Source organism: Cydia strobilella, chromosome 18 (genome assembly GCF_947568885.1).
Source record: "Cydia strobilella chromosome 18, ilCydStro3.1, whole genome shotgun sequence".
Lineage (NCBI taxonomy): Eukaryota > Metazoa > Arthropoda > Insecta > Lepidoptera > Tortricidae > Cydia > Cydia strobilella.
This window is the reverse complement of record NC_086058.1, coordinates 3,723,970-3,736,006: the sequence shown is the minus strand read 5'-3', so window position 1 is coordinate 3,736,006 and position 12,037 is coordinate 3,723,970. Positions and strand designations below refer to the sequence as shown.

Sequence of the window (12,037 nt, the reverse complement as noted above, 5' to 3'; positions counted from 1 at the left end):
AATTCATTCGATCGGCTAAACGCCGCAATGTATTGCAAATCGCATGCGATTATCGCTGACGTTTGAAGAGGCCATAATCCTAATCTCCGCGCGGGTGAACGACATCGTTTCACTTTCCGCGACCCGCCGCAAGGTGGCGACACTTTCCTTCCGAAGCGACAGGTTACGTTCATTGTGATGTAAACTAATCGCTCGATCAATGGCGAGGTTTCCGTGTTCTAAGCTTTACATTGAATAGCGTCAACAACATGTCAACAATGTTACCTAATTGACAAGATGTCAACCTTATTGTAAGTTAATAAGGTACACATGCAGATGGTCAGTTAAGTGTTGCTTGTTAGTAGATGATTGCATGAATTGTGTAATTATATTGTTGTATCTTATATGTATAGTTAAAGGTACACGATGGGGTTTTTTTTTTTTAATAATCATATTGCTAAGCGTCAAGGCCAGTCCCGATGGGGACAATTTTCGCCCAATCTGATTAAATTGCCTGATCAAATCGGGTTGTGCGGACGCAAACGACAATTTGGCTCGCCAATTATAGGTAACCGATATTACCGATAAAATAGAGATGCGGACGCAAGAATACCAATTTGTGACGCTAGTATTCGCGTTTGGGGGCAATTTTTTTTAATTTAGAGCGCTCAAATTTCACCACAAATTTAAAATTGGTGATTAAATTGGAGATTGACGCCAATTTATTTTCTGTTCAAATCGGTTGATTTCATCAAGACGTCTGGACCGGCCTTTAGCGTCATGTTTATTCTTTATTGCACAAAAGAAAAACTTTATGTACAAAAGGCGAACTTTGTGCAGCCTTTCCCATGATTTTACATAAAAACCGTAGCTCATAATTTGTTAAATAATTCTGGAGGTCAATGCCGCACCACTAAAATGCCGAAAACAACAATTATTTTCATTAAAGTATAATTTGTACTTATTAACCAATTAATTAACTTACATTACCGTTTTATTCATGCAATCATTTTCAGCGATATAATGCACGCTAATTATTAAATTTAATTATAATTGAACATATTTTCTTCAAAGATGCCGTCAGCCCACACACCGTCAAGTCAAACCACTTTAAATGAAAATAATTATGCATCAATTCATGAATATATAAATGGATCATAATTTCATTAAATGTCTACGTACAGTCGCCATCGACATATCGGAGCGGCCGAGGTGCTCAAAAATATCTGAACACGCACCTAAACGTCTTGACAATAAAGGCGTGTTTAGATATTTGTGAGCCTCTTGGATGCCCCGATACATCTGATGGTGACTGTAATAACAACAACACTGAACTAATTATAGTTATAGATGGATCTTATGTCCATTTCAATAAGGTTCAAATTATCAATTAATACTGTTGACGAAGTTAGGAATGCTGATACTAAATTATTTAATCTAGCTGAATTCTGTAACATGTCATTATGAGATTTCACACTCCAAATAGCAGTGGAATAATATCTCTCGTCAACGTCATGCGACCAACAGGGGCTTTATTCTGCTACAGCGTTTGATGTATCCAAATTATATTAAAATCATATTGCTCGCTGCAAGCTAAAGCTAATGTCATCATTAACCTTTCGTATGCTTAGGAGCATAGGAGTACGTATGTGGTATGTATAATATATACTCAATTTATTTTTGTTTGTTACAGGATCGAGATGAACAGACGAAGCTGGAGATGAAACACCGCCAGGAAGAAGATGACTTGTACAGAAAATTTTCTAAACACCGCGAAGAAGAGAACAGAAGAATACGAGATGAAATACAGGTATACAGCAGATATTAGAATAGAATAGAATAGAAGAGATTTATTCAGAAAACGCTTAAATTTAGGTATTACATAGACAACAGAACAATTTATTATTAATAAGCGTCACTGAAAGGGTCTCCACTCAATGTCAAATGTCAAGATACCAGTTAAGGATCTCGACGCTGGTCTTCCGTGGAAACCCTTCTGAGAGAGCGCAACTACACGCTAAAGTACATAATATTTTATATTTTATTTTGTTTTATTTTATTTTTATTACGTTTATTACGTTATTAGGTATAATTTATCACAATATCTAATTGCAAACTCAACCTAGTCGTTGGCTTAAAAAACTGCCAAAAATCAACTTCTGCTTTACTCGTTATTATTCACAACGATGGGACTTAATCGCGTAAAATAAGTTTTAAATTCACCTCCGACGTTTAGAGGACGGCGTTGGCGGCGGAAACTTATTTTACGCGATTAAGCCCCGTCGTTGTGAATAATAATGAGTAAAAATCGTGAAACTTTAAATCAGTGTTCTGCTTTGCTGCCTTTGGGCCGGTACAGACGGACTGCAATCCGACTGCAACTTTTATGGGAACTGCAAGTCGACTTTGCAGTTGACGTGCAGTCGTGCAGTTCCCATCTCGCACGAACTTAAGATCCTCGAGAAGGTCAACGGTTCCAGATTCTCATGAAATTTTTCAAAATAAAATCATTATATCAACATCAAGCAAGCCATTTTAGCAATTGAGAAAGCAAACTTTCTCAACTCGGACCTATGTAGTAGGCCTTACTCACAACGCTCCGCAAACTTGGCAAAGCCCTGCATCGTGTTTTACTGACAAAGTCTAAATAACGGATAGGTTTGAACGATTATCAAAGACTTTATACTTGACAGAAGTTTATGTTTTTTATAAATAATGTCATTATCTATATCGACAGGATGAGTGGGAACGAGAACTCGAAAGGCTCACGAACAGATTCCAACAAGAGATGCAAGTCAAGAAGAGACGACCAGACTCCGAGATCGGAGCTCTGACGCTGCGGCACCAGCAGGAGAGAGCGGATCTGGAGAAGAACATGACGTTAAGAAGGGATAAGAAGAAGGAGAGCTTGACTAGGAAAATGTTGGAACATGAAAGGTAAGTCAAATAGTTTGAAGGCTTGACAAGAGAAGACTGGACACTGAGATCAGAGCATTGACGCTGCGGCACCAGCAAGATAGAACGGATTTGAAGAACATGATATTGAGAAGAGTTAAACAGAGGGAAAGCTTAACTAGGTAAATGTTGGAAAGGTAAGTTATCAAACAGTTTGAAGGCTTGACATCAGAGAGTAACCTGGATTTTTGGAGAATGCAAGGAATGAAGAGACGGCGGATGTACTAAACTTAACATTTAAAACTTTCGCGTTTTGAACACATATTAAATCACATTTACAATCGGGTCTATTCGGTTCGGGATCTATCTTCGGATGTGTGCGCGGATGTTGTGAGTGTTGCGGATGTGTGGGTGGTTTGAAAATGTGATATCTACCCCAAACTTTAATTACACTTTTCGTCGGGTAGTCACACAAATCTCTGTTTTGACATTTTGCTGGGACGTCAGTTAGCCGTGACCACGACCAGTGAAACCTGTGTCGAAACGTCGGTAAATAAAGTTAACAAAATAAATTTGCGATAGATAAATTTGGAATATAATGAAATGGTAATTCCGTGACCAGGTCTTTTTTAACTAAAAAAAAAAGTTGTGTTACATATATTATACAGTGGTAGCAAAAGATATAACTAATAGTTCATTAAGAGCTCTACATTTTGAAATGAAAATCTAATTTTCCGAAAAAAGTGACTAGACATGTTCTCTCCGTGTACCCTTCATATGTACTAAACTTGTCCCAATTTGTCCTTACACTTGTTTGTCGCCGAGTTCTGCCATAGAATAGATAGTGGTCGATTGATGTCAAATGGTATGAAGACTAAGAATGAATAATTGTACTTGTAGGAAATTGTTATTATTTAAAACTTATTGAAGAGTCATCATCTTTTTAGCGTTATCTTGGCATTTTGCAACTGCTCTTGAGGAGCCTTGAGTCAGCTTGGCAACCTAATCCCAAGAATTGGCACAGGCACTGAATCTTTCTGTAACCGTTTATCCCACTATTCTTCCAGGGCAGCGACAGCAGCGCTAGTCGAAAAGCAAAGCCACGAGATGATGGAGCTCATCCAAGAACGCCGTTCAGAATACGCGGCGGAGTCGTCTCTATACGTGGACGGCGAAGAGGCGCCCCCTTATCCGGCGCGCGCGCCGGCCCCGCAGCCGCCGCTCGTCTCCAAGTTCCACATCTACACGGACCCCATCGAATTCGCTGACGTCGATAAGATCGCTATTTCGGTAAGATTCTCTTTTTATCCTTCCATATTCTTTCTTTCCAGCCCAGGACCTCATGTAGAAACTGACGCATCCTGTACTGAGTTAGAGAAGCAATAATGTCAAGAATTCAAGGCAGGTGTTATGGTCAACATACCTTCGCTGTTGAAGTAAGGTATGGTAGGTATGCGATGAGTATCGGATGCTATGGACACCCCTGCTACATTGACACTTTTACTGTATTGAAATGGAAAACAATCGAATATTAAACGAATAATGATAATAATGATAAGCGGATGATGATAATTAGATTATCATACTTACTTACTTACTGTTGTGGCGCGACGACCCGAAGTGGATCTTGGCCTCCGACACCAAAGACCGCCATGCTACTCTGTCCAAAGCCGTTTCTGTCCAGTCGACGGCGCCGAGTTCGCTGAGGTCTTTCTGCACTTCGTCTCTCCAGCGGTACCTATGGCATCCAGGCAGTCTTCGGCCACTTGGTACTCCAGAGTACGCCCTCCAGACTGCGCGATCTTCTCCCATCCGGACTACGTGCCCGAGCCATCGGAGCCTAGCGGCTTTCGTTTCTCCAATGATGTTCGGCTCGGACACCAGATCTTCAATCTCCTGGTTCTTGCGGAGTCTCCAGGCTCCATCCTCTCGATTCTAATTATCATACCTAAGTATATAACGTACCAGTCAGTCTCTGTTCGATAAACTAAGATATTATAAAGGTAACAGTTAGCCGACATTTACCTACAGGTAACATCTGATTTCATGGCAACAAACTTGCAACAAAAGACCTCTAGATTCTCACCATCCAAACCTCATAATTACTTCCATCAGCAATCCATAAAACAATAACTTTTTTACACATCATTGCCTGTTGTCGCACCCAAGCAATAAGAAAGTTTGTTTTATGTCTGTCAGGCGAGTAATAAAATCACTTGTCTCGTCATAAAGATCAATCACCTATGATTGATTAAGGAAAACGTTGCGGCCGTTTGTGCATGGTTGAGATTGAGATTGTTGTCTGGTTGAAATCGGTATGAGCACGGGTGACAGTGAACGATCGAAATGAATTAGCAGTGTGTAGTTATGTGATAGTGTTTGTGCAATAGTTATTTGTTACTATACAAGGTGTAAAAGGGTGCAAAGTTGTATTTTACCCGCGAATGTGGAATTGGAACACGAGCAAGCGAAAGGATTCTATAGTTTATGACTTAAAATCATTAAACAAAGGTAAATTTGGTATTTTTTATTAAATTCACAAACTATTTATTTATTCATAATTAATATCGAACAAACCATTATTATGAGCGTTTTACGATTTGTTATCTGTCAAAAGCTACTTAAACACGCTCCATCCAAGGTCAAATTACTTTCCCCACTAGTGGATAAGATGCGTTTTTCCCCACTTGTTTTAAACGATAAAAGACGGCTTTCCGAGTTAGTGAGGGGAATTTTTTTTTCTGTATTCTTCTGAGATCGTCACTAATGATGCTTTTTCTCCTCTCCAGGTAGCGCAAGAAGACCAAAAAACCTTCACAGACCTAGTCCGGCAGCTGGTCGGCCGCTGCGCCACCGACGTGGAGAAAGCGCGCACAATCTTCCGTTGGATAACTGTGAAGAACCTAAACAACATACAGTTTGACGACAACTTGAGAGGGGATTCCCCGCTGGGTCTGCTACGGGGCATCAAGCACGGGACTGAGAGTTACCATGTGCTGTTTAAAAGACTGTGCAGGTGTGCTGAACAGTGATTCTACTTTCCATCATGCACTACCTATTAGTCTCATTCTGTTTTTTGTTTGCCAAACGACAGAACTTTAATCGAACACCTACTACACATCCTTTTTCGCACTTTTACCCACTTTTTCGTGAGTCAGATGATTTCAATTCTGACCCACACCAATGAGACTTTTGGAACTTACTAACGGACAACGTATTCAATTTGCGAATATTCTTCAAAACTCCCTGAAGAGAAGGTTCATTGACTAAATAGACCAGCGGTGGCAGCATGGTTGCATTTTCATCACCTGTTACTTTCGCACTTACATATTTGTTAGAACGTGACAGGCATGGTGACAGGCGATAAAAATGCGACCGTGATGAGCCCGCAGAGTGGATACTAAACTTTGTACCTATACCTACCTACCTCAATATAAGAAACTTTGTAATGAGTGTAGTTTGCCTATACTAAAGATGATGATCCCTTTTCCAGCTACGCCGGTCTCCACTGCGTAGTGATCAAGGGCTACAGCAAATCCGCGGGCTACCAGCCGGGCGTCCGGTTCGAAGACAACCGGTTCCGGAATTCCTGGAACGCGGTGTTCGTGGCGGGCGCCTGGCGGTTCGTGCAGTGCAACTGGGGCGCCAGGCATCTCGTCAATGCCAAGGACGCGCCGAAGCCGGGCAATAGGGGAAAGAGTGATAGTTTGAGGTTAGGATGCATTGTTAGCGCGTAATTCGCCCATTCGCCAGATCTGGACAAAACTCTCAAATCGGAACAAGGACTTTAGGAACTTATAGGCGTCCAAATGGATGGGGCATATTTAATTCTTTACCTGGAGAAAAACACTTATAATCCCATCTGTTTTTACTTCTTTTACTTGAAAGGTGACCTTAGAAAATTCCCATATTTAATTCCTTTTTGTCATAAATCACACTACAACACACTAAATCTATTAATTACATTCCAGATACGAATACGACGACCACTACTTCCTAACGGACCCGCGCGAGTTCATTTACGAGTTCTACCCCCTCCAGTCCGACTGGCAGCTCTTGAAAACGCCCATAACGCTCCACGACTTCGAAGAGTTGCCGTTCGTGCGCTCCTTGTTCTTCCGCTATGGACTGTACTTTAGTGACCCCAACACTAAAGCTGTCATGTACACAGACTCCACTGGTAGGGTTTAGTTTTATGTCAAGCCGCTCATAACTACACGACTTAGAAGAGCTGCCGTTCGTGCGCTCCTTGTTCTTCCGCTATGGACTGTACTTTAGTGACCCCAACACTAAAGCTGTCATGTACACAGACTCCACTGGTAAGCTCTAGTGTTATGTCAAGGCGCCCAAAACTCTACACGACTTCGAAGAGCTGCCGTTCGTGCGCTCTCTGTTCTTTCGCTATGGACTGTACGTTAGTGACCCTAACACTAAATTTGTCAGCATGTACACAGACTCCAAACATTATCAGACTTGTTTCTTTTGGACCTTGGAAAGTTTTACAATCAACTATGGAATTATTCACATCAAGGAATAACCTGGAAGCGCACTGTTAAAAGTCTACAAACGTGAGATTAAAGAAATTTTCTAAAACATCCTTACTTATGCAAATGTGATACTAACTTATGTACAGTCAGCTGCAGAGAAAAGGTACCCCACGTCCATACTAATTTACAGAACTTTGTACATACTGTACATATCCAACCATTTACGTTGTTAAGATATGCGGGACGACCGCTACTCCATACAAAGGTAGTCCCCATTTTTCAAGAAAATGTGACGTCCTCAATACATTTGTATTGTTTGTATGTATAGGTGCGGTGACTATGCGCATAGCCATGCCGGCACACATGCAGAGCTCGCTCATCTTCCACTACAACCTCAAGTTCTACGACACGGAGGGCGACGGCTTCGACGGCGTCAGCCTCAAGAGATTCGTCATGCAGGTACGATCCGGCTCGAAGGACCAGTCGCTGTGGTTTTAAGTAGTCAATGTAGTCATGGCACATGCAGAGCTCATCTTCTACAACCTCAAGTTCTACGACACAGGGCGACGGCTTCGACGGCCTCAAGAGATTCGTCATGCAAGTACAATCCGGCTCGAAGGACCAATACAGAATTCTAATCTTCTCTGTCTAAACTGATTTTGTTTCGGTCAACATTAGTGAGAATGAAAGGCTGCAATGTAACATATTACTTTCACGCATGGCCTCTCGCCGCGCGGTTTTACATGCGATTTTCGTCAGCAAGTTCTCGCCAGCAAGTTCTCGCACCGTCTAAGAAATTATAGGCTCTTTATATAATTTTCAACGGCCAAATTTAAATTGTTACCTACATGCTTATTTGCAGTCAGTGGTCGGAAACGTGGTGTCGTTCCGGGTGCACGCGCCGTGCTCCGGCGCCTTCCTGCTCGACATATTCGCGAACGCCGTCACGCCGAGAGAGTATCTCACCGGCGAGCCTATGAAGTTCAAGAGCGTCTGCAAATTCAAGGTAATATAATCCCTACTGGCGTTAAATCGGTTGAGCATTTCGAATTGATGGGTCAGCATTTACAATACTATCAGATCATTGATTTTGGAACTCATTTCCACTTGTTAATTTGCACGTAACGATCCGTTTCGAAGGACCAGTTCAACGCGCGCCCTCTGGAGTTGCTACGGAAACTGCTTAACATCAGGCGGGCCGCATGCTTGTTTACCACCGACGTAGTATAAAAGATTAATTTAGAATTCATCCAGTAGTCGAGGTTTCAGTTGTCTCTGTTCTCTTATCTCACAGGTGAATATACCTTTTCATGTGGTTTATAAAATGTACCTGTAAATGTGTTGATATTTTCAGATCTGCTGTGCGGAGTTGCAGACAGTGATGGTTCCTCTACCAGACTGCGCCAGCGGCGAGTGGGGACCAACGAAAGCCACCAGGCTCTTCGGCCTGGTACCTATCACCCACCAGGTAAAACCCCTTTCCTTTTTCCCATGTCTTGTCATCATCATCATCGACCAAAAAGCCAAAACCTCCTGCTGGACAAAGGTCTTATTTACACTATATAGTTCTTTCACAGCCTTTTGAATTACAGCTCCTTTTAAGACTACGTAAAGATATTGTTCTTGCATGGCGCTTAGCCTCAGTTTGTATCATAAATGTCTTGCCTTGCCTTCTCGAAGATAGTCTTTGCGTAACAAATTAATTAGGTACTTAATAAAACCTAAATTATTTTCAGGAGGCGCTAGTGTTCGCTGGCCGCGAGCTAGAACTGCAGTTCCGCATGTCGCGGCCGCTCGCCGACTTCATGGCGACGCTGCACAAGAACGGCGTCGACGAGAAGCGGCTCAGCAAGTACGTGCAGCAGAACGTGCAGGACGACGTCGTGTCCTTCTACATCACGTTCCCGGAGGAAGGTAATTATCTACAGCATACACATATAGTATATACAAGTAGTTCATCATCATCATCATGTCAGCCGATAGACGTCCACTGCTGGACAAAGGCCTCCCCCAAGGCTCGCCACTCCGACCGATCCTGTGCCGCTCGCATCCACCGAATTCCCGCGACCTTCACCAGGTCGTCGCTCCATCTTGTTGGAGGCCTACCGGCAGTTCGTCTTCCGGTACGCGGACGCCACTCCAGAACCTTCCGGCCCCACCGGCCATCAGTTCTGCGAGCAATGTGCCCCGCCCACTGCCACTTAAGATTAGCAATTCTGCGAGATATGTCGGTGACCCTAGTTCTACTGCGGATATCATCATTTCTGATTCTATCACGCAGAGAAACCCCGAGCATAGCTCTCTCCATTGCTCTTTTCGTGACCTTGAGCCTTCTTATGAGGCCCATCGTTAGTACATACAAGTAGTTATAGACATGAAACCGAGCGACCTGGGATAAGAGAAAGACATATTCATGTATTGACAGTTTCATGTATGGCAGCATAATCCTTTTTCTCTTTCACTTATAAATTTCGGTATTTCGCCATCGCCTCCTTGCTATGATGCCATAACCCGACCATGAAACATGCCCGGTCGGTGATAAAGACAAAGCATGGCCATGGCACTATTTTCTCTTTCCTCTTATAGGAATCGCAATAAAACTATCTTTCTCTATCAAAGAGTGTCAAGCTCTTGGCTCTTAACGACAGGGTGGCGTGTGTGACTTATTTTATTTTTTTTCAGGTCAATACGGCTTAGACATCTACACACGCGAACGTGGCGGCCCCACGGCGATACATCAGAACGGCTCCGTCGAAAAAGAGAAACACCTCCTCACGCACTGCTGCAAATACCTCATAAACAGCAGTAAACGCAACTAGGCAATATCTACTTTAAATCTATGGAGTAAAGTCCTGTTTCGAAAAGCACGTACAGTCCCCATCGCCTCTATTGTCGAGGAGTTAGAGTGCGTGTTCAGATATTTGTGAACACCTCGGCCGCTCCGATATATCTGAATTGCGAATGTACTCGAATTAGTCGTTAATTAATTCAAAGAAACAAGGTTGTGTTTTGGTTGTTGATTTTAAAATTTGGTTTAAATACGAATTGAGCGTGATGCCCATTTGTTTAAATGACACTCGTAAGCGAATGCAGTGCAATTTTTGAAGGGAATAAAGTAATATACTAACTTTTTTGTTTTAAAAAGTAAAACCTCGGTACAGTTGTAGTGCATAATTGTTTGCTTTCGTATTTTTACGGAAACTCACGAACGTGTTATGCTATTTCAGTCAGGCTCAGTAGAAAAAGTACTGAGGTTGACTGAAGTAGCATGACAAATACGAACGTTTCCGAGAAAATACGATGGCAAACAATTATGCTCTACATCTGTAATAGTTGAAACACATGCACATGAGATAGCAGCTGGATGACCAGTACAATGAGGCAGATTTGAAAAATTTACACTTCCAAAACAATATTTTTAATATTTTTAAAGTAAATATAACATGATGTTAACGTAAGTTACTAGAATAAATCTTGTATTTGTTAAATGCTGGTCTTTTAAATTGTTGTAAAATATATTGGACAGAATAATGTAAGATTGCTGTTTAATTGCTTATTTGTAAGTACGCGGAAATTATTTAGTTGTGTGTAGCTAATGATAAAATAATAAAAATAAAAATAACGCGAATGAGGATGAGAAACGAGTATGTATGTTAAATGAAATCCAAGATTTATTGTCTATTTTTATTTACTTTTAATCTTTTATAAAAAGTTAAACCCAAATGTAGATAATTATAATTAGGAATTATCCGTCCATGAAATTTATAAAAATATGATATTATGCTAACATTCTATGTCAATTGAATTTTATATGAATTTATACATCAATTTTAAGTAATAGTGGTTGTGCTGAAGCAATTTAATTGCTTTATTTTATTTACATTATTTTGTAAGAAAAATAATATTTTGTATAAATTTAAGTACAGTATTTTAAGATTTCGATCTAAAGTTATTATTATAGCATCACATATAATTATCATTCTGTAGACACGAACACCAGATACCTTACACATAATTATTTTGTTTTAATGTAAGTTGACACCACGATAAAAATTATAAATCACACAAACGCAATAACTGAAATAGCAGCATTTACACTGAACTAAAACTGTTTAATAACACGGAATTCATTAATTTAATGGTTTAATTTTCTAACTTGTCCGTAAAGTGACCGGGTGGCCTAAAGGTCAACGCGTTAACTGCGTAAGCTTAAGACGCCGGTTCGTTTCCGGGCTCGGCCACTGGAAGGCTTGGTCACTCTATATGACATCTATTTAATTTTATATTTACTATGCTTATACGTATAGTCATAACCCACTTTAACATTTTTACAACCGTGATGTCAACTTACTTTAAAACGACCACCGCATACGCTTAACTCCGAACTCTGAATAGATTGCTTTATTTTATTACTATCATATTTAATTTTAATTTCACTAAGCACAATGAAATGAAGCAATGTATTTATCATTAGAGTAGATACAACCAGTATGAGATATTGTAACATTAAATATTTACCTATTTAAGAAATGGCAATAATGTAAATTTTATAAAATATATGGCATGTTACTTCTGAATGCGGTTTTTATCCTTAAAATATAGATCAATTCAATTGAGCATCGATTAAAAAAGGGACGGTATAGTTTCATTTTCACATCAAGAAATATAAAACATTT

The 12,037-nt window shown here is 40.7% G+C and overlaps 2 protein-coding genes across 2 annotated transcripts in view; both read left to right on the top strand.

Moving 5' to 3' along the window:
• The window catches only part of LOC134749367 (hillarin), an 80,209-nt gene extending 68,271 nt beyond the window's left edge, over nt 1-11,938 (top strand). Inside the window, exons 5-15 of the mRNA XM_063684287.1 lie at nt 1,673-1,789; nt 2,717-2,916; nt 3,942-4,164; nt 5,664-5,890; nt 6,368-6,586; nt 6,846-7,054; nt 7,690-7,820; nt 8,224-8,367; nt 8,716-8,829; nt 9,098-9,275; nt 10,044-11,938. Of these exons, the coding sequence (XP_063540357.1) occupies nt 1,673-1,789; nt 2,717-2,916; nt 3,942-4,164; nt 5,664-5,890; nt 6,368-6,586; nt 6,846-7,054; nt 7,690-7,820; nt 8,224-8,367; nt 8,716-8,829; nt 9,098-9,275; nt 10,044-10,180 (1,899 nt within the window). The 3' untranslated portion in view covers nt 10,181-11,938. The remainder of the gene's footprint in view (nt 1-1,672; nt 1,790-2,716; nt 2,917-3,941; nt 4,165-5,663; nt 5,891-6,367; nt 6,587-6,845; nt 7,055-7,689; nt 7,821-8,223; nt 8,368-8,715; nt 8,830-9,097; nt 9,276-10,043) is intronic.
• LOC134749434 (putative phosphatidate phosphatase) overlaps nt 1-12,037 on the top strand; it is a 136,881-nt gene that overhangs the window by 88,830 nt on the left and 36,014 nt on the right. The window lies entirely within an intron of this gene.